Below are 26,242 nucleotides of genomic sequence, written 5' to 3'. Positions count from 1 at the left end.
ATCAAAGAACTAACAAATGTACAATCATTTACTCTCTGAGCTAAAGAAAAAAGTTCCTAAATAACAACCAACATTAATTTCAATAACTTCTAATGTTTTGAGGAATGGTCAAATAACTCTCTCTTAATTTAAGAGCAAGGAATTTATTGAATTAGGTTTTTTATGGGGAATACAAATATGATTGGGAATGACAGAGATATAAATACATGATTAGAGAATATTCTATTGGTTTTTAAAAACTATTTAATTTTACTACTCTAAATTATTTGTTATAAAAAGCTTCAGGCTAGGATGATAGATAATTGAAAATCTGGAAAAGAAATGAATCCACTTAAATTTATTTCACAAACTCAGTATCTTTAGATTAAACAACCATTCACAGATTTTCAAAATTTGCCCAAGGAGTGAATAATAATATTGGACGTCACTTTATTAAGTAAAATTGGGTACACAGACATAATCAAATTCAAAGATAATATCAAGCATTTAATATTAAACAGAGGAATTATTACAGAGACTGCTAATTATCCTCCAATGTTAATTTTCACTCTCTTGCATGGATATAGACATTTAGCTGGGCAGTTGGTTATTCAATCTCCCTTATGTGACCATGTAAGTTTCGGCCACTGATGAGTTTCATACATAATATGGACTTCAGAGAGTGGCCTTAAAGGAAAGAGCCCAGTCCCTCTCATTCTCTTCTCTTTGCTTCTCCCTCAAAACTGGATATAATACCTGTAGCTTAACCTGCCCTTTGAAACCACAAGGTGAATACTAACTGTTGAGAATGGTAAAGCCAAACGACAGAAGACTCCTGGCTTCCTGATTCCATCAAGCTCTGCAACAGTTTTCAGAGTTTACCTTCAATCTTCTTTTATGGAAAAAAAAAGAAATACATCTCCACCTTGCTCATCACAATCTCTGTCACTCAGAGCTGAACCTAATCCAAACTAATACCATATTTGGTATTATATTTAAAAATAGGGTGCTACGCATGACAGAACACAAGTTTATGGAATTGCCTTTAGTAGACACCAGACCCTGAAGCCTGGGCTAATACAGACTTGGAAATCTGGGACCTTTGCTATTTGTAGCAAAATATTTGGTCATATTGTCAACTGCTATTCCTTGGAAGGCAAACCAGAGGCCAACTGGGACTTTAAATATTAGAAGAAATATTAGGAAATACTCAAATGCTGATGTGCTTTGACTCCTTTTTTACTGTGTTCAGCAGTCTTCAAGAGAGAGACAAACTCAGTCTAGGACTAGCCAGCCTTCAGGCTGAGATAAAAATAAAACCACTTTAAAATGGCAGGTGCTCTCTGTTTATGTTGGCAATCTGAACTGAAGGAGAATCACCAATTTATGAGCTTGAAAAGATTACCAAAAAACAAAGAAACCCAAAAAACTCTGTATCCTAAAGTACAGTAATTATAAGCCGTAGCTGCCAAGAGGTATCCTTAGAAGGGAGTAAAGCTGTGGTCCAAAATGTCTTTTATTACCTTCAGGTAAGATTTAAGTTGGACAAATAATTAAAAAAAAAAAAGAAAGAAAGAAAAAGAAAAGAGCTGCAAGAAATAGGCTTTTTATTAGTTAGGGCTTGCTATATTTGGATTTAATCCATATTTGATGAAAACATGTGATTTCTAGCAGAATTCTGCCATGTACTACATAACATGGATAATAATAAATGAAGATTTAACAACAACAACAACAACAACAACAACAACAACAACNACAACAACAACAACAACACAACAAAAGAGCTGTCTACCAGAAGTGGGGAACAGTTCTCTGGCAACAATCAGGCTTAGGCTGTTGTCATCCAATCAAGGGTTATCCTTTCTCAAGGCCTCAAGGTTAAAAGGAGGCATTAAGTTCAAAGTCTGGGGAGAGAAGAGGTGAGGGGAGATCAGCAAATTCTCTGGGAGAGAGATCAGAGGGGCACACCTCCACTGGGAAAGTGGCAGGAAACAGAGCTAAGTAGAAGGATGGAGTCATGAGGCTTAAAGCTGTATCAAGAAGAGAAATTTAGATGTGGTTCCTTGCACGGAGAACCACCTTAAAGGCAACAGATTAGAAGACTACAATGTTTCTGAGGAATTACGTTGCCAAGGAATCCACAAGCATGACCTGCAACAATCTGTGTCCATTCTATGAGTAAAGCAGTCTCTGGGCATCCGAATCTGTATCAACAGGAAGTCAGCTATGAAAGCATGCAGCTTATGAGAAGGGTCTCTTCAGAGATGGCCAGGTAGAACAACGGACAAGGAGGATCTCTCAGAGACTGAAATCTTGGGTCACGGAGGGCACTGGGAAAGGGGTCCCTTGCTCTTTCTGACTAACAAGATTTAAAAATTACTATAGACAAGTGAAGGCTGTGTTTCTTGTACTTTAATTTTTCATGGGAGAAGTGTATATTGCAGTTATCGGTCTTCAGTTTATACTTCATTCAACCAGAAGGAACCAAATCTTGACCTGATATAGAGGGCTACACATCGTTCAGAGATGTGGATTTGAGCTGGATGCAGTAACTAATGAGATTCTGGGTTGGTCTCACTTGAAGAAACATAAAAATGTTCTATGTANAAAAATGTGGCAAGAAGGGTGAAAATGGATATTTCCGTATACTAACAGTGGTATACACTGCCAGTTTTTTCCCACTGTCTGTTTTCAAAAAGTATGATTGACTAAAAGTTCTGAAATTCTTCATGCAATAAGAAGCCTCTTTTTTTAAACCTGACACAGCACATCTGTGGACATCCTATTCCAGAAAGCAAAATCTGTCTAACACTGAGCAAAAACTAACTTTTGTAAAAAAAATAAAATAAAATAAATTACTAGCAACTTTAAAAATAATGCAAAATATAATTAAACACAAGTATTCTGTTAAAAGACTTTTATTTTGTTCATTTGTACTTTTAAAAATAAATCCTGATGAATTTTATTATCTCTCTCCCATTCCCTCACCCTGATGTTTATTTTGTTCTTAGGTAGTTTACCTCAGGTCACTTCTCTTCCATGGCACCTGTGAAAGTTCTTCCTTCTGAAATTCAGTTGTGCTTTAAAACTCTGTTTTTAAAAATAAATCTCACTAAGATCCACTCTGTTTTTACTATTATTTTCTCTCTATACCACCTTACAAGAGTTTTTTTTTTTTTAACCTTTGAGACTGTTCCCATCTAGATAAAAACCATCTTTGTTTCCTTTCTGATTTTTGCTTTTATATTTCTAACTTTCCAATGAATGACATTAGCCTCACATCATTACCCAGTGTTTTATTATTTTCTAATGCTGTCTCATTCTCTTTCTAATCCTTGCTCCCTTTATGGAATCTAGGGTTTTCATTATTTGGATACAAGAAATATCTCTTTTTCCTCCTGCATTCTGATCCCCAAATCATTACTTAAATTAGTGTTTCTTTAAGTGTGGAGAGAAAACTGCAGGCTTGAGATCACTCAAGAAAGAGTTCGGGAGATCAACAAAATAGAATTACCACAAGACTCAGCAATTTCACTCCCAGGTATATACTCAAGAGTAAGAAAAATATATGTGCATGCAGAAACTTGTACACACACAAATGTTCACAACAGCATTATTCGTAACAGCCAAATAATGGACACAATCCAAAGTCCATCAACTGACGAATGACTAAAAAAGATGTAGTATATCCATACAATGGAACACTACTTGCACATAAGTAGGAATAAAGCAGTGATACATGTTAAAACTGAATAAACCTTAAAAACATTACATTACATGAGAAAAGCAGTCATAAAAGACTACCTTTACATGATACAATTTACATAAAAGGTCTAGGGACACCTGGGTGGCTCAGTGGGTTAAGTGTTTGCCTTCAGCTCAGGTCATGATCCCAGGGACCTGAGATAAAGTCCTGCATCAGGCTCCCTATAAGGAGGGAGCCTGCTTCTCCTTCTCCCTCTGCCTGCTGCTCCTCCTGCTTGTGCTCTCTCTCTCTCCCTCTTTCTCTCTCTCTCTCTACTAAATAAATAAATAAAATATTTTAAAAAATAAAAAACAATATCTAGAATTGGCAAATCTGTGCACAGAAAGTAGATTAGTGATTGTCTAGGGCTGGGAGGTATTGTAGGAGAATGCAGACTGGCTCCTAATGAGTTTGGGTTTTCTACTTGTGGTCATGAAAATGACCAAAAATTAGCCTGTGATGATATCGACACAACTATACAAAAACCCACTTAACTGCATACTTTAAATGGCAAATTTTATGGTGTGTGAATTATATCTCAATAAAGTAGTTTAAAAAAAGAAGGGGAAGTCATCTAAATGCTTGGTTAAAATGCAGATTTCTGGGAAACCTTCAAATCTACTGAATCAAACTTTTACTAAGGATGCAACTCAACACTACTCTAAAAAAACAACAAAAAAAATAAAACAAAATACCCTACAAGATTCTTATGCATGATAAGATGATAAGGTAGGAAATCTTGTTTTATTTTTATTTATTTTTATTTTTTAAAAGATTTTATTTACTTACTTAGAGCACGTGGGGGGAGGGACAGAGGGAGAGAGAGAATCCCAGGCAGACTCCCCAACTGAGCATGTAGCCCAATGTAGAGCTCAATCTCACCACCTCCGATCATGATCGGAGCCAAAATCAAGAGTCTGACACTTAACCGACTGAGCCACCCAGGTGCCCTGCAAATCCTGTTTTAAAACATGCATTATCTTAGCAAATAACAAATCTCTACCTGTCAGTCTCTGAATCAATGGTTAGCTTTTGCAGTAGTCTGGCAAACAGCAGAATCACTCCTACTTCTAAGCGTCTATATAGTAGATATCCCCTCCCTGCTCAACTCAGCCTGACTGCTAAACTTTCCATCCTGAAGCCCAACTGAAATTTCTCCTCCTTTTGACTTTTATCAAACATTTTTTTCTGCATATAAAATTAGCTACATATTTTCCAAGAGCCATTCTTCTTATACATGAATTTTCTGCCTTTCAAATATTCTTTTCTTTGAAATATTAAACCTAAATCCATATGTAGAGAGAGCATTCTGGAGTCACATCATTTTATTTCTTCAATAGTCCATAAATAATAGGAAAAGTTCTGAAAGTCTTAAAATGTTTTTGTTTTATTGATGATTTTCTGGGGCATCTAGACTTTCCTGGTAGTAATATTACACAGTCCACTGCTGGCAGAGAACATTCTCATTCAAATTTCATATTTTCACACTATTTGATCCAATAAGGGTCTGTGAGAGCAGGGAAGGTCTCTTCCCAACATCAGGACTCTGTGAAGTCGGAGTGAATTTTGTGGTCATTACAGATTAGGTTCACTTAGAGAATGGTGCTGTAACAATTTTGGTACTAATTTTGCTTAACACAAGGAAGGGAGATCCAGAGGACCCAGATACTGGAGGAGTTTAGGGATGTTTTGATGAGAAGGTACTGAAATGATATAATTTTAGGGCCAGGTGTGACATCAGCCGACTTGAACGCTACTACCATGGTCTTTGGTCTAAATTCCTGCATCTTCTCTCCCACAACTTAGACCCTAAAAAAGACTTGAAATTTCACCACTGAAAGTGTATCCTTTTTAGGGTCTTGAAGGCCAGAGAGCCTTACAAATTCCTTTTTACTGTAAAATTCCCTTGGGGAGTAAATAATGATGCGTAATTATTTGAAGGATGGCTGGTTGCTGAGATGGGCAAGTGGGAAGCCAAAAGAAAGAAGAATTAAAAAAAAAAAAGTGAGAATTTAGCAAAGGCTTTATTTGATTACTTCCTGGATGAGCCAGACCAGAAAAACTAGTTTATTTGAGTCTATGATCTTCTTTAAAACCTTAACAATGGAAAAGAGAAAAAGGCACACACTCAGAAAGAATTTACTTCCTAGTTCAAAGGGAGAAGTTGATGTATAAATAATTGAATGCTCAAAGGAAAAACCAAACAAATAGGCAAACAAAATAAACACTGGCAGACCTGCACAATCACAGGCACTGGCCTCCACTTTGGTTTTCCTCCTGCACATATAGGAGTATTATTATTTGAATTCTCAGCAGTTTTTAAAAATAAGTACCCTACAATCATTTCCTCTCCTTGTTTGGCCACAGAAAATTAGGAATGTAGACAGAAACACCAATTACATTTGGAAAAACACACACTCACACTTTTCTATTGCAAAGAAATACTATGAAAGAACATTTAGAACTATCTTTTGTTTTCACTTATATTTGTGGTAGCCAAGGAAGGATGCTTGTCATATCTTTACTGTTTGAGGATCACGGTTGGCTGGTTTAACTAGAGTCCAGAGATGCCCTTCTGCTGAGGCCATGGGCCTCCAGCCTGCTCTAATCAACTACTAACTATGGCAACAGGACCAGGATCCAGCCATTTCCGTTTGGTGACAGATGCTAAAAGGCAATTTTGTGAGGGACCATGGCCAATACTGCCAGTACTCTGGGGCTTTTCCTACTCAATCCCTTTTGCCTCTCTCCCTCCTCAGGTATCAGACCTGTTCTTCCACTTTCATCCCTGTATCCTTCACAGGCATTCTGTCTGGTAAGTCTTTCAAATGTCTTATTCCATCCTAACCTCTGCTTCTTAGAGTACCTAAACAGACACAGTACTCATGGGAAAAAATATATGTATATATAAATTTCTTCCTTTTGTTTTTGTTTTGATAAGACATTATAAAATCAATGATTAAAATAATATGTAGAGACATTTATGTTCCTCTAGTAGTAACTTGACACATATCACATATTTGTAGCAAATATACAAGTAATCCAGTTTTAAAATTTGCCTGTTTTTTTTTTAAATTAAGAGCGTTTTAGATATGGAAAATCTTTCTAAAAAATACATAGAGAAATCATATTTACCTACATATTTGTAGAGTTATGTATATTATTTCCACAGTCAAAACATTATGTCCTTTTAGTCTACTGATGTTAATGTTACAAAATTAATATAAGAAGAAAGCAGAAGGTGCCAGTGATAAATAGCCACAGCATTAAGACAATTCTTGCAAGTCAGAATTTTTATAATTCCATGATTTTTCTTCTTTGAAAAACTACTACAGCTTTGTCTTAAATCTGAATATTCCTAATCAAGCCATTCACAGATGCAGAAAAAAGCAAAGGCATATAGAATATCACAATAACTCTAATTAGCCCAAATCCTAGGTCTAAGCAAATTTTACTTCTAGAGATATATAAAGGTCCTTGGAATTTGGGGCTATGTAATGAATACTTTCTTATCTCCAAAAGAGAAACAGTTTCTGATGAAGTTAATGTATTCGATTTCATTGTGCAATTCCCTTCCTCTTCTTTGCCCTTTTCTTTTATGCATATAATTGGAAAACAAACTAATACAACCAAAAGTACTTTGGGAATTGTGCTGAAAAAGAAAGGTTTCTCTCCTTATTAATGTTCTCATAATAGAAAGAAATGCTTAAAAATGTACTTTTTTTAAAGCGCGGGATGAATTTGCATAGAATAGCAAATATCCATCTAAATGTTTACATGGCCAAGTAGTTGTTTTTGTACAATCAAATCCTTTTTAAGAAATTAATAACTGAGAAAGTTTCTAGGTTAACTCACTACAATTAAGGATGGGCTAGCCCTCTGAGGCTGAAAAAGAGAAAAACAACGTAATGTTTTATATAATACAATAATATTATAATATTGAACCAGGGTAAAACAGTAAAAGCACAAAAGGAAAAAATGCATATATATCTACACAAAATGCATCTATATATGTATGTATACATATATATGTACAGCATATATATATATGTATGCATGCATACACATATGTGTGTGTGTATGTGTATGTGTGTATATACACAAAAATTAATTGGTGGGTTTGGAAGCAATAAAAGAAAAATGAATTCCAATTATTACATAATGTTAACCAACACAAATCAAATAAAATATTAACAATTTACAGGAATCTCTAAGCTTCTAAGTTGTGATTTCCTCATTTCTCATTCTGAACTTTAATAAATTGTTAGTCAGTTGGTCAGAAAAAGTTGTCTCTTGCCATTTGTAATACTAAATTCATATTTCAAAGAGATGCATATTACACAAAAGGTGGGGAACTCAAGTATTCCAACATTAATGACAATGTTCAGCACTATGTAAATGTAGATGATGCTTAACTTTCTTTTTATTTGTAAAAAGACAACAGTTTATTTCCTAACTCCCTCCAACCTCAGTATAGTTGGACCATGGATGGAACAAAAACCAGGAGGAGAAGATTACAATTAGGCCATACTTTCAAACTGGAAGTACATCTACTCAGCAGTTTTGTGTGATCTAATATTTTTAAAGGCCATTTTGTTTTACAGCAGTTGCTTAGCTTTGAGTCAGTGTCCTCCACTTGTCTATTTCTGAATGGCACTGTCGTCCCCCAATCAGAAACTGACTGGAATTTTAGTTTACAAGAGCTGGTTTTAAATCAGTAGACTCCTGACCTTTGTTATATCCTGTGGGTGATACAGCAAAAAGAGCGTCTGGCAAAGACTTGAGAGATTCGGGAACTGAGTCCGATCCCATCCAGGCAAACCAAGAGAGAGAAGATACAGGGGGACATGAAAGTGAGGCGGTTAGCTCATGGTCCTGTTGGTTTTGGAGGAGGGATGACAGATCTGCTGAGACGGACACCATCAGTAGTTCATGATGCACAGGTCAGAGCTATGTTTTAGGGAAACACTGCCAAGTGGACCCCACAGTGTAGAAGAAGGAGGAAGTGTGCAATAGGGAAAGGGTAAGCTCTAGGCTTTCTGTCAGGCAGACTGGTGTTATCCTTGACTCCCGTTTGTACCTCACAACCCATACCCCGCTGGTGGGCAAGTCCTGTTGGCTTGACTTCCAAGAACGGATTCAGAATCGATCATTTCCCACTCCCTCCGCTGCTACCACCCAGTCTCTACCTTCCTTTATCTGGATTACTGCAATTGTCCCCACTGTGCTCCCTCATTTGATTATACTCTTTTCTAAAACAGCATCCTGAGAGATCATTTTAAAATGTAAATTAGATTATGCCACTCCCTGGTCCAATCTTCAAACGCCTTCCCATTTCACTGAGAGTAAAAAGACCCCTCACCACCTGGCCCCTGATTGCTCCCATTCCTAAAGCCCAGGGGCCTCCTTTCCTCAAGCATCACACACACTCACCACCTGTACATGTGCCTGCACTGACTTTCCTCTCCACCAGGGACGCTCTTCTCCCTGATCTCCTCACCCCCTTCTCAAATGCCATCTTCTCAAGGGAGGCTTCCCCTGGCCAACCTATGGTAAGAGGTAATTCTCAACACCCCTCCCCTAAGAACTTCCCATCCTTTCCCTGATTTATTGTCTCCACAATATACTCATTTTACCAGTTTGTTATTTTGATTAGAATGTAACCTTTCGAGAGCCAAGTATTCTTTCTAACTTGTTCACCATTCTAGTATGAATAACAATGCCAGGTTTTAGTAAATATTCACCAAACAAAATTATTTAAATCCTGTCTCTACTACTTATTAGTTGTCCATGTAGTACACTTAGATAAAAAAAAATACATCTAATAAAATTATTTTATCTTCTAGACCCTGGGAAGTTATACCTGTCAAATATAACAATGGAATATCATACACTAGCACAATGAGTATCCCTTACCTAAATTTTTTGGGGGTGAGGGGCATATGACAGAAGCTGACAACCTATGTGGGAATAAAAAGTCCTGTAGCCCCCCGTTGCATGTAACCATTAAATATATCCATAAGGGACCACTGATTAATTTATTCAATGAATAAACAGACATTGAGAACCTATTATGTGTCAGACATTTTTTCTAAACATGCAAGATACATTAGAAAACAAAAACAACCAATATCCTTGCCTTCTTAGTGCTTACATTGCGGTGGAGATTCCAACAATAAACAATCCATACAGTAAATAATGAAAGATGTAGAATGTCAGAGCATGATTAAGTGCTATACCAGGGGAGGGAAGAAAATGGAGCAGCCAAGGGGGTGGGGAGTGGGGAGGGGCCGTGTGCTGGAGCAGGAGGAGAGGGCCCAGCTGTCTCCCTAGAGAAGGTGAGGGCTGGGTGAAATCTCTAAGGAGAACTACACGGAAGAGTCAAAAAACAAACTGCAAATCCATAAAAAATGGAAGGGTCTAGAAAAAGAAACACAGGGGCAAAAACAACCACCCCAGTGGTTGCCTGGGTGAAGCAGGAGTGGAAACTGACTGCAGATGGGCAGGAGCGGATTTGGGGAGTTAAAGGAACAAACTTAGAGCTGGATGCTGGTGATGGCTGCAGTATCGTATAAATTTACTAAAACTCACTGAATTGTACACTTGAAATAGGTGGATTTTAGCATTTGTTAAGTTTTATCTTAGTAAAATTATTGAAAAGAGAGAGAAGGAATAATAAATGAAGTCAGATTAGAAAGTATAGAGTAAAACAAAGTAGAAAAATAAGCACGTAGAAGAGTTAGAAATTATAAATAGGAACCCGTAAAAGCAGTTTCTGGTATTCCTTCAACTGTACGTTAAACCAGATGTCTGATTATAATTTTATGTGACATCTGGGTAATCCTATGTGTCAACCTGGATCGGCTATAGGGCTCAGTTATTCAAACACGACTCTAGGTGTTGCTGTGGAGGTATTGTGCAGATGAGGTTAACATCTCGATCAACCAACTTTAAGTACAGGAGGCTATCCTTGACAATGTGAGCCTCATCCAACGGGATGAAAGGTCTTTTTTTTTATTATAATAATATTTTTATTATATTATGTTAGTCACCATCCCTGGTTTTTGATGTAAAGTTCCATGATTCATTAGTTGCATATAACACCCAGTGCACCATGCAATACGTGCCCTCCTTACTACCCATCACCAGCCTATCCCATTCCCTCACCCTCCCCAAGGTCTTAAGTGCAAAACAGAGGTTTCCCCAGATAGAGCTCAGAGTAACTATAAAATTAGTAAGAGAATCATACAGATAATATAAAATGACAACTTTATAAAGGTGAGACCCATGTTGCTGTGAAAGCCAAAACCATAAATTCCACAAGGGGCACGAATTATGTCTTCTCTTTTGTCATGGTAAATGGCCAGCATCCAGCATAAAACCTGGGTTATACTAGGGGCTCTATAATCTCTTTGGATATAAATGAATGAACTTAGATCCCAGCTTTATAACAGAAAAGATAAATGAAACCATCAAAGTATATTTGGAAGGAAAGTCCTTGAGAGTAGCCACCCCTTTCTAGGAAGACTGGCTGTGGAACTTTCTTACCTCTTCTCTTCAGCCCACAGCTCCTTTTCCTCTCAAATGAAAGCAACAGAATAATAATAACAACAACAACAAAAATCCAACCCTGAAAAAATTTAGAAATTTACAAATCCTTCTATTCTCTCATGACCGTGGCTCTGGCTCATATCAGAAAGCCTATTACCAGGTAAACAGTCAATAAATAAATGTACTTTGACTATTAAAATTAACGAAGTCTTATCAAAAGTAATTCCAGTTGGGTGGTAGAGAAAAAAAAAAATAAAGCAACCAAAATAACTGTTGCTGAGGAAATATCCCAAATAAATAATCTCTCTCTTTTTCTGTTTACTCCCAAGAAAGAACAAGACAAAATAATTCTTGATGCTTAAACATCTGATCACGAGGTTTCCAGAGGAGAACTAATAAGACCTTTTCTGGGATTAGCAGGGCGCAGGTATAGAGAGATAAAGTTCCACGCTGTTAGGAAACAGCCGCAAAGAATAGAAGCTACATGACCGGGACTTTACTTCAAAAGAAACAAAGTGTGTACATGTTCAGGAGCCTGTAATTGAGTCCTGAGACCAGCAAGCCTTTAGTGAAGGTTTTCACCTAGTAAGAAAACAATGTGTTTTTTACCAAGGAGGAAAGAGTGCTTTGATTAGTGGCGAAGTTGATCAGATGCTTTAGATGAGCACATGGTCTGAAATCTCCAATCTTTCTTGGAAGGGGCTGTCCTTGATGAGTTAAATAAAGACTCTACATGGATGGGAAAGGGAGTCAGCACTTAGCATCCCCTGTAATCAGACCCTGGGTTTAACAGGTTATGCTGGTAATGGTCACAACACTACTTAAAATTCTACTGCCTTTCAACGGATGAAGAAGATAAATTATTAAAATGATCTATCAACTAAGTGAAGCCATAATCCCAAGCCAGGAGTGTGTGTTTCAAAGCTTTTATTTTAGAATGAGTCAATTTTCTTTCCACTCTACTAATGTTTCTTAAGATATTTTTATTACAATATCTACAACTTTAAATTTTTCAGCACAGACAAGAGGAAGGTGTGTGTGTGTGTGTGTGTGTGTGTGTGTTTAATTTACAATCTAGAGACAGTTAGCATTCTAATCTGAAAGCCGCATGCCAGAGGAATGAGCAGCTATTCCAGAGGCAGCCACTCGGGATTTCTGTTCTCTGTTCCTCTAATCAACTTACTAAATGCCAAACTGGGTTTTCTTTGGTGAAATGAGTGCTTTGTTAATCAGCACAAATGTTAGGTAAATGTTAGGAAAGATATCTCAGTGGTGAAATTAAAGATATCAAGATAAGTAGTTTGACAAAACATCTTTTAGAGTCACCCACAGCCTGTGTGTAGACAGCTAAGACAAGTGAGGCCGGTGACCTGAAGCCTTGGACATGGTTCTAGAGTCTCAATCACTTAGTGATCCTGTGCCAGCCAAAAGGTTGGGAGACTTTCTGTTGCTTGGACCTGGCTGAGTATAGCTGAATCCTGCTTCTAAAATACTGTGAAAGATGCCCAAAGAGAACATTTTATTTAAGGTATAGCAAGTCAGAAAGCTAGGACTTTATCGAGCTTACAGAAGAGTTTGTATTAACTGCATTGTGCCTACTTGCTAATAAAAATGTTCATTTAACAAATGTCTGTATGTGCACCAGACCTTGGCCTGTGACTTCCTTTTACTGCTTCACGGTGGCTAAGCTACATGACAGTAGCTCATTCTCACTTATCTCACTTTTCGGTGACTGATGTCTTTCAGAAGAATCTGAAAGATGTGCATGCAAATTGGCTCAGGTTGATCTATAATTCTGTTCTTCAGATCATTTGTGCCAGAATAACTTGAAGCTTAAAATTCTTTATTTTCCCAGCATTCTGCATTGAGTTCTAGGAGTGGGGGCTGAGAATTCTGAAATGTAATAAGTTCCCCTGGTGATTCTCATATATTCCAAGGATTCAGCTAATGAAGATATAACCAAAGACGCATCACGATCATCTGCTGACAGCATTTCCCAACGGCAGACCAAAGATCCAAGAGGGAGAAAACATGCTCCTGACCACTGTAAAGTAATAGTAAATAGCACACTATGCACACACTCGGTGCCTTAAATTTGTCAGTTATAGCTATGAGGCTACCCATGTAGATAGAAATAGACCAAAACTTGCCTTAAGCATTCAGCATGCTCATCGATGGCCAAAGATATTCCACTGCCATTTGGATGGGCAGGGATTATCAATAGCTTTCCAACTGACTACTGTGATCCATTTTCTATGACAGCAATGAAAACTGTTGGCCAAAAGCCCATCACATTAAATATGTTTTTGCGGGAAAACCAGTTGGGCAACTGGGTTACTTTTTCTCACATCAATAAGCCCCAGTTTAGTCACTTATAAGACATCTTGTCTGACTTCCACCCAACTCATCAAATATTGAAAGCCTTTTTAGAAACATGTAGTTTTTAATTTCCAATGAACACAATGTAAAATTCAAGACAGAGAGGTCTAGCTCGGGTCCTTTGTCTCTGAGTTATCACTCATCGTATTATGATGTAGAGCGAGAAACACTCTGGCACAAGAGTCAGAGGTCTTGAGTTCAGGTGCTGGCTACAAACTCAGTGGCAAGTCAGTAAAGCTCTGTGGGCTTCTATTTCTCTTTTAAACAGCTGGGAGTAAAATGCTTGCCCTTGCTTGTTTTTCTAAATTTACTAATTCATTCATATTTATTGGTCATCTATATTCCAGGAATTTTTCTAAGACCACGGAGGATATAGCAGGGAATAAAATACACAAGATGACTGCTCTCAAATAGGCTTATTCTAATAATTAGAAATATATATATATATAAATATACTGATATAGAAACACTTAAGCAAATAAATGTGAGTATTAATAAATATATTTTGAGAAGCAAATATATGTACAAGTTTTTTAAAGTTTAACAAAGCCTTTCCTAAGAATGCAATATATTTTTTAGATCTCATTGTGTGATTTAGGATGAGGAAGTCAATAATCTAGTGAAAGATATATTGATTTAAATAACACACCTAGCACTTTAATAAAAAGCTGCCCCATAATTCATTAATGATAAAAAAAAATTCTGGCAGCATACATTTTTCAAATAAAAAAAAAATGCCCAGGTCCATGCTTACAACACTTTTTCACATATAGTAGAATTTATTGTTTTAAGAGAATCTTCTTTTTCACTAATTTTTCATCACTTAAGAACCAAGATATGTGTGGTAAGATGGCTTTCCTGTAAGGCAACCTGTGGTAGGTAGCTTCGAAGACATTCTCAATGCATGTCTCCTCATGTAATCCCTTTCTTTTAAGTGTGCTCTGGATTTAGTGACTCGATTCTACCAAACTGTGTATAACTGAAGTGATGGGATGTCACTTCCAAGACTAGATTATAACAAAACTTCAGCTTCCATCTTGGAAACTTTCTCTCCCATTTACTGGTTTTCCTTTCCTCTCTGCTCCTCTCCCCCGATCTCCTTTCTCAGCCTAATCACCTATGCGAGAGGTGGCTTGAAGAAGACAGGCCTGGAAAATCAGAGCCACATGGAGGAGAATCGAGGTGCCCCAGACAACAGCCAGCACCAACTGTCAACCTCCTGAGTGCACCTTCTTGGAAACATACCTCCTCTAGCCCTGTCAAGGCTGCAGATGATGCAGTCAGAGTCAAGCACTTGGGCAGAATAACCTCATGAGGGTCCTTGAGTCAGAATCAGCCAACTAAACTGTTCCTGAATTCATGATCTAGAATAACTGTGAGGCAGGGGGCCCTGGCTGGCTCAGATGGTGGAGCATGTGACTCTTGTTCTTGGATTTGTGAGTCCAAGCCCCATGTTGGGTGGGGAGCCTACTCAAAAAAAAAAAAAAAATTCAGGACTACAATAACTGTGAGGCAATGTTTGTTGTTCTAAGCCACTAAGATCTGGAGTAATTAATTACACAGCAATAGGTGACACAAGGATCTGACTCCTGAGGATAGTATTATGAGAATGAATGGATCCAGAATCTCATGCTTTATACTTTGAATATCTGAATTAAACTAGAAGAATATGGTGATATCCTAAGAATACCTTTATCATGAAGAAGAATAAATTTGCCACTCTTTTTAGCTCATGGAATAAGGGTTTGGTTTTTTTCCCTGAGATCTACTGAGCCTACTGAATCAAATATAAATACTTCATAATCAATCTTCATTGAAGCTCTGTTTCTAACAAATGTACTGGTTAACCAATAAAAATGGTAGTCTTACCTCCAAAAAAGTACTTCTCGCCAGTTTTAACTTGAAGAGGACTATTAGTTCGAACAGCTGAAGGCTCATCTCCATCGATGGTGAGAATGGCAAAATTTTCCTTAGCTAGGAAACGAACCTCATGCCACTGTCCGTCATTCAACCCAGAACCTGTTAAGTAAAAAAAGTCAATTTATGTTCTAAAGATGGTACAGTTTAAAACAATTTTCAATACCAACAAGGTCAGAAATTTGTTGGTAAAAATTACTATGTTTTCTATCTAGAAAAATTCAGTGCTACTTGCAATTGATATCATGTTTCTTTAATATCTTAAGTGATTCTATCCTCCATTGGACAGATAAGGCATAACAGAACCCAATAAATTAGGCGAATAGTCATTAATGTGCCATTGGCATACCTGGGAAAATGAATGGAGTGAATAAAGCTGTTTGGGAGGTGATAATGAACTATTTTAATTTGATTACTTATTTTATGATTAGGTTTACTAGAAGCCACTCTCCGATAACAAACGGATTTATGATTTTTATCTATTGTCTCTCTCTGTTTTTAAGAAATTTTTTGTACTATTATTTTCTCTCAATAACCATGTCTGGCAAGTATATACAGTTTGTAGAAATTAAGAACTAAAAAATATGTGCTAATTAACCACTCATAACCACAGGAAATAATACCTGGGTTATCTGATCATTTACAAATAAGGTATCTTTATAACGAATTAGGTTATATTTAAACAAACAAACCAACAAACATAAATCAACAGCTCCCACTCCTAACAAGCATAGTTCACTGTGGCTTAGTACAAAGATCTTCGGAAACAATAACTCTTTTAAACTCTCCATTAGACAGATAATTGCTTCAAGTTTTTGTTAGTTTTGTGCTCATTTTGTAAAGAATAGAAAATTAAGGAGCAAACAAAGGAGATCAGCCATTGAAAATAAGCATCTGGAAAGAGTTTAAGAAACACTAAGAGAGAGACAGACAGTGATGTCTAAGAGGGTCAGAGTGGCTATCTTTGAACTTATAAAGGCCTGTGCTCTGGCAAAGGGAAGGGATTTTGTTCCAGGCCAGACAGAATAATTTAGAATCCACAGGAAGAAGTTACTTGAAGACACATTTCAGATTCATAAAAGAAAGAGAAGCCTCGCAAGCAAAGGTAGCTAAAAATGAAACGAGAGCAAGTCAATGAAGCACAAAGCACAAATGACAGCTCCAAGCCTCTGATCAGAGGCCTGCAAACGAGTTCATAGGCCAAACCTGGCCTGCACTGTCCGTTCTTGCATGGCCTGAGAGCTAAGAGTAGTTCTCACATCTTTAAATAGTTGAAAACACATAATTATAACAACAACAACAATAATAAAATATATAAAATTGAAATTTTAGAGCCCGCATAGTTTTGTTGAATGCAGCCACACTCATTTGCTTACATACTGTCTTGCTCTACAAAGCCAAAGTAGTTGTTACAGAGACTTGTTATCACTCACAAAGCCTAAACTATTTACTCTGTGGTTCTTTGCAGAAAAAGCATAAACTTTTGGTTTGCTTATACTATTAAACAAAAATACGATTTTAATGAGAAAAATTAAAGCCTGTTGGAGCTTACAGGATTGCCACATATATGGAGTATTTACTGCTGTTACACTGGTAAATATCAATACAAAAACCACACCTCTGGTATTTTTTTTTAAGGGTTTTCAAATTTTAATTTAGAAATACATATTCAACAGATTTTATTTCATTGGAGGAAAACAGAAAATCCCTGCTTTAAAGTAATTAATACTGAATAACCTCCAAGTTACAAAATGTATAATATATATGCACAATTTTGTACTGTGAAATTACTATGTAAATGTAAAGTCTTATGCTAAAATTAAAATCAGTTAGCTGTCAGACAAGTAGTAGTGTTTCCTGAAATATTTCCTTCTCAAGTAGGTTATATCAGGGTTCTCCCACAGAACAGAGGCACAGAAGACTGTATCTTCACCATAACATTTTTCTGTAGAGTACAAAACTGAGTTTAGAGTTGAGTAAGCATAGAAGTGCATGGTTTTGGGTTTTGCCTTTATAATGTGATGATCCCTGCTTTGAAATGCAATTTTGGGGCATGGATCCCAAGGACATCAATGTTAGAAATGTTCAGTCTCAAAATCTAATTCTAAATAATCACACATCCAGAAAAGGTCACTTATAAAACACCATCAGCTGACATCTTTCTGTTCTAAACAGTAGACCAGAATGCCTTTCTAAAAATTCCTGTGGACATTTCTCCATCAGACAATTAATTTACAAACGAACATCATCAGCTAAATTGTTCATAGCAAAAAGGTCTATTATTCCAATCAGATAAAAATAAAAAGGTTATTTTTTTCAAGAAACTTAATTACTAGAGAAATTAAAACTCAGATAAAAGCAGGCTTGATGATAGCAACCACTGCTGCATCTGAGCTTCAACTGTGATTTCTATTCATTTTAATTCCAACTATTATTTTGTACTTTTAATCTTCAAGAGGTATGCCTTAGCAATCTATGATATGAATAGGCTCCCAGATACAATGAAGTTCAACACTTCAATGGGGAAAGAATGATCTACTTGCTCAAAAGAAAATACGCTACTTTTAAAACATTTTCTTCATCCACATGTTATAAAAACTAATAGCCTGAAGTCTTTTTCTAGAGCAGAATCTAACTGCATTAGCTCTGTGGATGTATTTAAAGATACAGTGTTTAAGCTCTATATGCTAGTCACTCTGATAAGTCCTTGCATTTGATTCATTTAGAATTCACACTAAATGTTTTAGGAATTACTGCCTCAAATAAATTGGTAAGAAAACTGAATCTAATAAAGTTCAAGTATCTCATAGTTAATAAATGGCAGAAGTTAGAATTGAAACGCAGATATATCTAGTTGCAGAGGCTCAATTCTTACAAACAAGAAACAAAAACAAACCAGACAGCAACAAAACATGCCATATAACCTCTGTGTATCCAAGATCAGGGTTCGCTTACACTATGTGCATGCGCGTATGCCTGCTCGTACACACACAGACACAGACACACACATACAGACACACACAAGTACACACACACACACACACACACACACACACACACATATACTTCCACAGCCACCACACCTGGACAGAGCTCAATTTCCGGGATGTCCTTGTCTCCTGTAACAGGATGGTAAATAACTGACACACCATCCAGTTTCATTTGCTAACTTTCAGCATTTGCTCCATCAGGTTTTTGTGGTACTGGAATCCCCTCCATGCTACATGTCTTTTAGTATTTTCTTACATCAATGGTTTTCCCCTACAATTGTAATTAAAACTGAAATTTTATATTAAAAGTATGAGACTCAAGATCTAGCATTTTCTCTGAGGCACGTTAGAATTAGCCCATGAATATTCACTTAAATCATTTTCATACTTTGTGAAACTCTGAGCAAAAAGAACTTTGTGTTCACTCTTTTTACATAAGGACTAAAATTTAAAAAATATATATGTGACCTCCCCTGCAAACTTGCTCCAAATTTGTTTTGCCTTTATCATTTCCTGGACCATCTGTTACTTGGAGGACATGGTATGGAATTAATTTCGCTTCAGAAAAGCTATAAGGAATAGCGTCTTTACAGTGTTTTTTAAAAAGGAATAGTTTTGTTTAGCAAATTTTAATTCATATGAAATTGAACATTAATTAAATTTAAGAGCTTTTGGAATTCAATATTTGAAATCTACTCAGAATACCACAGTTGATCAGACCATTGCTACAAGATAGGTACTTAGAATAAGTATCAATACATTATTCAGAAAAAAAAAGTATCATCATCTCAAGTTTTATTAGAAATTTGTGAGTCACAGGGGCACTTGGGTGGCTCAGTTGGTTAAGCGTCTGCCTTCGGCTCAGGTCATGATCCCATCCCTGGACCCCACATTGGGACCCCTGCTTGGCAGGGAGTCTGTTTCTCCCTCTCCATCTGCCCCTCTCCCTATTTGCACTCTCTCGCTTGCTCACTCGCTCATTCTCTCTCAAATAAATGGACGAAATCTTAAAAAAGAAAAAAAAATGTGAGTCATAAATAACAAAGAACACATTAACAAACAGGATGAAAGCAATACTTTTCATTTGCTGTTAAAGACATGGTAGTCTTCCACTTACTGTTCTAAAGCCCATGAATATCCCAGGAAACAGAGAGACTCACCAGGGACCCATACACCTGGAAGCAGGGGGTCCTAGTGGCTGCATAGTGGCTAGGGAACAGTTCAAAAAAGAAGGATGCTAATTACCAATACTTAGAAAAGACCCCCGTGTCTCATATGGCTAGCACTTCCTGAGACCTCATATGTGTGTGGCACTACGAATGCATACTGTATATGTTAGTGTGTTGAGTCTTCCTGACAGTAAGCAGGAAGACAGCAGGATGGGAAATAGCATGAGGTGAGGAGGACCGGTGCAGGAGCCCGGCTGCCTGCGTTTGCTCTGTTCCTTGCCAACCCGGGCACTTTACTTAACCACTCCGCGTGCCTCAGGCTTCTCTTCTCTAAAATGAAAATAACACTATCCAATTGATGGATTTGTTTTGAGGAGTAGATTAATTAGTATTTCTATAGCACTAAAACCGTGCCTGCCACCCAGGAAGCACTATGTTTATATCCATTTCATTATGTCAAAAAATTTTTTTTTAAGTTTTGATGACTTTCATTTTATAGAGAAGGAAGCTAAGACTTAAATTTATTATTTTGGGGGAGATTACAATTATTGGTGTAGTTATAAGTAAGCTCTCTAAACAAGACAGTAATAAAGTAAGTCTTAAAACGTGGAATCATAAATGATGAGACAACTGAAAAAAAGTGTGTCCTAGCATTATGCTAATGGGCACTTGAAGCTTAGAAAAATAATGTCCAGTGTCCAGTGACAACATTGGACATAAAAAAAAATTCCTGTGTACAAACAACTTAGAGATGATGATGATTTGCTTTGAAAAAATGTGTGTGACGACTCACGGTTATGACAAAGACAGTGATGCTAAAGCTGCATGTGAAGAAACTGGAACAAAATTATTTCCGAAAAGTGAGAGTAGAAAATATACTTCCTAAATTATTTATGTATATAATTTTAAAAACACATAGTCATTATGTAAATATTATACATATATTTACTTATAGAACTAAAAGTTTTTACACGCAAGTTAGTTAAAAGGTACTCTTGATTATCTTGCTGAAAAAATGGGGGACTGCCCTATTTTTGGGGTCATATTCTATTCAGGCACACATGTACCATGTCCTCTATGAGACTGAGAAAGCATTTAGAGCCCAGGAGTGTCTGACTTACAGACTCATCCTCAGAGGGACAGAGAGCATAAAGGACAGAGCAGGGATTCGGGAGTCAGACCATCTGGGTACACACCTCATTTCTGCTCACTTAATAGCCAGACCTTCAGCAATTTAGCCTGTCCCGGTTCTCTTACCTATTAAATGGGACTAATAAAAGTATCTACCTCAAAGGGATCTTGCAATGATTACGTGTAAATATGTTGTCATTTAGACAAGTGCTTGACACATAGTTAGCGCTCAGTAACTCCTGTTTCTTATACTGTCAGTGAGCCCAGCTCTCTAAATATCAACTCGGGTTGTTGTTTAATTCTATAAGCATTAACTACTATAAAATGATTAAAAATTGATTTTCTTTATGAACAAATATCCTCCTCCCCCATATAAATCCAATCATGAAATATCAGTGGTGAGGAATTTGGGGATTTGGTAGGGTAGCTGATTGTATCTCTTCTTAATCTCAGGGTCAACAATTTTTAAGCTAATTTAAGCCAACTTTGAGCTACATAATAAATCAGTCTTATTCTTTCATAGTTAAGGTCTGCTTTCTCCTCCCCAAATTGTGTGTGTGTGTGTGTGTGTGTGTGTGTGTGTGTGTGTTTTAACTAGATTATTCAATAGATATGGTTCTGAAAAAAATAAAACAACAACCTGATAATGGTTCACTGAATGTTTGTGAAGTATTTCCAAAAATAAATATAATTCCAAGCAAGGACTTCCTATGGTGACTAATTTTGAGAAGACTGATATAAACTGGAGTACATATATTCCAAAGTATTTGTGTTTTAAAAATATACCACTTTGACGTAATTTTTACACTTAATGCTTATTTGATCTTACTTTATAATTGATACCTCCAGTTATTAATTCCTAACAATCAAAACTTTTCAACTGTATATTCTAAAAGGAAACGTATTTTTACAAAGAGAGTTTTTAACATAAAACCAACATCTTTGAAACCATATTCCAGCTTCTGGTCTTAATTTTTTTTCATAAGATAACTAAATTGTTTTATAATATTTTTGTTTACATTTCTCTAACTTATAATTGTTAGAAAAACTTGTTTTGTATGCAGATGTAACATGTTAATGAAGCATATTCTAGCTAGGCTGTCTTCCTAATGGTATTATTTTTTAAAGTAAGGCTCTTGAGGTGGTTACACTGATAGAATAAGAAGAAACAGATGTTTCTCTTATTAGACACAAGAAGAAGAGACTAGTTTAATGAATATTGAAAAAAAAGAAAGTATTTAAAATATAGTAGCAAACCAAGATGCAACATCTGTTTGAAAATGCTTCAAATAAAATGACAATGACTGGAATTTCAAGTCTTTTGCTCAGTATTCAATCTTCAGGGAAAAATTTCCTAGGATATGAATCCATCTTTAGGCAGTTACAGTATTCTGATGTGCTACTGACAGATCTCAAAAGTTACCAATTATCCATTTATGTAATAAAAAGGAAAAAGAGAATGTATCTCTTTACAAATATGCCATGCACTGTTTCTTATATTATCTATAAATTCCATATCATAAGAAACTTGATCTCACTTAACCTTGCTCACTTTTACGTGCCAATACAAACCACATCATAAAGATGATCACTTGTGGTCAGACAGAACATGTAATAAGGTGCCTGGGCAGGCAAAATTTCTTTAATTTTTGTCAGCTAAAGAAACTGCCAATTGCTTTCCTCTATAGGTACAGACCAAAAGTCACTTCGCAACATGTCTTTGTCTTGAACGAGCCACTTGAATGGAATCTTTAAGAGAGATAAATACATACAGGAAAGCATATTGCATGAAATTTTTTATTACTGTGATGCTAGTCATCAGGGAAATTAAAACCATAATGATATACAATTTTCCACCCACTTCAGGGGTTCAAAACTAAAAGAACTAGCTAAGATCAGGATCAATTTGAACTCATACACTGTCAGTGAGATGTAAAATTGTATAATCACTTTGAAAAATTCTTTGGCAGCTCAGTTTTGTTTTTTCTTTAATAAAGTTAAACATATGTTAATCCTATAACACAACAATTCCCCTCCTAAATATTTACTCACTCTAATCAAAATATATGTTGCAAAAATATTGCAAAAGAATGTTTTGGCAGCTTTATTTCTTACAGGTCTAAACTGAAAATAATGTTATATCCACATAGTGTATATTCATACAAAGAAATGTTGCTAAATAATAAAAAAAGAATGAACTAGTGGTACAAACAACAGTTTTTGCCTGAAAGAATGTAGATAACAAAAAATAACACTGACTGAATCCTTATGTATGAAATTCCTGAAAAGCAAAACTAACCAGCAATGATAGAAATCAGGCCAGCAGTTTGGTTGCCTATGAGAGAGGTGCAGGTGGGAATGGACAGGGGAGTGGCAGAAGGAAACTCTCTGGAAACTCTCTGAGGTGACGAACACATTTCCTATCTCCACTGGAAGCTGAGCACATTATGTATGTGTATTTATCAGAACCCACTGAACTGTACATTTAAGATCTGTGCATTTCACACACAGCTGATTCTCATTCGTGGAGTCAGTATTTGCAAGTTCGCTTACTTGCTAGTATTTATTTGTAATCCCAAGTCAATACATGTACTTCCATGGTCATTCACAGACTTGAGCATGCATAGATCAGGAGAAAATTGGAGCCATTTGGTACAAGTTCCCAGATGAAGTCAAAAAAGGCAGCACTCTGCCACCTTGGTTCAGCCTTCATCCTGTTACCAAGTGTTCTTTCCACTGCATATTTAATACCATGTTTCTCCCATTTTTGTGGGGTTTTTTGTTGTTGTTGTTGTTGTTTTGTTATTTAAAATGGTCCCTGATGGTAAAATATGTGATGAGGATATAAGAGTACACTTATCATGATGAGCACATAGTAATGCATAGAATTGCTGAATTACTATAATGTAAACACACACACACACACACACACACACACACACACAATCAACCAATCAATAAAAATAAAAAAAGGTCCCTGAATGCAGTGCTGAAGTGCTGGTTAGTGTTCCTAACATCAAGAAAGCTGTGACGTGTCTTACAAAGAAAAAGGATGAATGCTAGATAAGCTTCTTTCAGGTACAGGTTATAATGCTGTGGGCTGTGAGTTCAATGTTAATGAATCAATTATATGTATTAAACAAGAGAACTTTAAACAGAAACACACAAAAAGCAAGATTCTGTACTGCTCAGTTGATGACAATGTTGTGACCAGAGGCTTGCAGGAACCTAACCCTATATTTCTTATAGGAGCAGTAGTTCAATATTCACTAATTCAGTGTTTGCAATGCCTACAGAGAACATAACTACCATAAATAATAAAGAACAACTGTATGTAATTTTTACTTCAAAAATATGAAAAACATTTTTTAAAAGAATTAGAAGTAATAATGATACTCTTTTTTAAATTCAACTGAATTTTATTCAAGGCCTGTTTTTTGCTTTGTTTTCTGAATTATCAAACAATGAGAAACCCAATGTATAACATGCCATTATTTTCTATTAAACAAATAAACCCCAATTAGACTCTGTATTAATATATTAAGCTTTTAGAGGCCAATATTTTAGGATGTTAAAAAAAATTAAGTAACTACCTCCAGGGCTACATTTTCATATAAAAATCTCTAATAATTTTCTTAACCATTACTGATTCCCAGCGAAAAGTCAAATACCACTGTACTTCAAAATATCTTATTCAAAGCTTTATGATTATTCTATGGTCACTTTTCTCTTGAGATAACCTTCCAAAGAACATAACTCTAGTAGGAATATGGTTATGGAAATACTCAACTTCAAAAAATCTTATCAATTCAGGATTCTAGTTTATTCACTAATTCTGAGAGATTCATTCATTCAGTCACTCATTCATTTCAGTATTTGATCTAGCTTTGAATATAAAATGTAATACAAGTTGTACTGAAGAAGTTATTGCTAATTTCAAAGAGGGTTTCAATTCATAAGATTTCTGATTAATGTGCACATAGAGATAAAACCAAAGATATAGTGTGATACTGCACTAGGTGTCACTCTCACACAGATTCAAATGCCAACTACATTGATCAATTCATCTATAAATATGTACAGTACCTACTGTTTCCCAAGCACTACGTTAGCATTGAAGATAGGTAAGTAAGATGTGGTCTCTGCCGTAGAAAAATCTAGCTATTTTATTTTGAGGCAATTACTAAGCCTCTCTGCAACTTGGTTTCCTCACTTTTAGAGGAAGATGTAGTACTATGTCAGAGAGCTGTTATAAATAATGTATGAGCCATACTGTGTGTGAGCCACCTGATACTATCAATAGCTAGTAGCAGCTTTTATTTTATCATTATTATTTTTGTTATACATGTACAAAGACAAATGCATGTATGTATAAAGAGAAAGTACTTCTAAGGTTTTACAAAAGGCATATATTACATTTTGTGGGTTGTATGTGTATCTGCATAGGGCAGATAAAGACAATATTGAGGAACGGCATCTTACATGAGTTTTGAGTCATAAATAAAGGGTTTTTATAAATGCTTTTCATCTATAAAACAAGATGTGCTGAAGAAAACACAGAAACTCAAAAAAGTATACTGGAGGGAAAAAAGGATTCATATCATCAAGAGACATCACACTTAATATCTGGTGTATTTTATTCTAGTTTTTACCATAAAAACCTGCAAACCTCGTAGATTACTTTGATGCTGCAGTTGAAGAATGGAGAAAAGTATAAAAGGGACAAGCAGCAACAATCATCATCTCCTAAATTCTCTGACTTCCCCAGATGGGGGAAACTTGACAGTCCTGTCTTCTCTGCCTAACTTTTCAGTATTTCAGGAGAATAACATGGAGATTTACCTCCACCAGCTCAAGCTCTCCTAGAGTTCCACTCCAAAGAATTACGTACATTCTTTCACTCATTTATAGTTCTCCTGCTGCGTGACTGGCATTGTTTAGGCACCAGGATATAACAGTGAAGAAGACAGACAAGGTCCTGTCCTCAGAGAGCTTACGTTCTTGTGTGCAGAGACAGATCATAGGCAATAACTAGCAGGGTAATAGTACACTTTCAGGTATGGTAAATGTTATCACAGAAATAAAACAGATGTCATGATGGAGAGAATTGTGGGACTTGATAAGATTGCTTGACAAGGACAGAACCTTCTGAGGAGGGGACAGTAAAGCTGAAACCTGAAGGACAAGAGGTCAGTCACATGGTGATTTCATGCAAAAGCCCCAAAGGAAAAAATACTTGGTGTATTAGAGTCCCAGGCACTAAGATGACTACAGTGGTTAGCGTAGCGTAGCGTTAAGAGGGCAGGATTGAGGAGGAGGTTAAGATGGCGGAGGAGTAGGGGACACCTTTTTCAGCCGGTCCCCTGAGTTGAGCTGGA

General features: G+C 36.3%; 1 protein-coding gene across 1 annotated transcript in view; it reads right to left on the bottom strand.

Annotated features, from left to right (window-relative positions):
• Window positions 1-26,242, bottom strand: part of CNTNAP2 (contactin associated protein 2) — a 1,777,718-nt gene that overhangs the window by 887,811 nt on the left and 863,665 nt on the right. The window contains exon 9 of the mRNA XM_034648877.1: window positions 15,527-15,676. Coding sequence (XP_034504768.1) covers window positions 15,527-15,676 — 150 coding nt within the window. The remainder of the gene's footprint in view (window positions 1-15,526; window positions 15,677-26,242) is intronic.

The sequence above is a fragment of the Ailuropoda melanoleuca genome, chromosome 1 (assembly GCF_002007445.2).
Source record: "Ailuropoda melanoleuca isolate Jingjing chromosome 1, ASM200744v2, whole genome shotgun sequence".
Classification (NCBI taxonomy): domain Eukaryota; kingdom Metazoa; phylum Chordata; class Mammalia; order Carnivora; family Ursidae; genus Ailuropoda; species Ailuropoda melanoleuca.
This window is presented reverse-complemented; position numbering and strand designations above follow the sequence as displayed.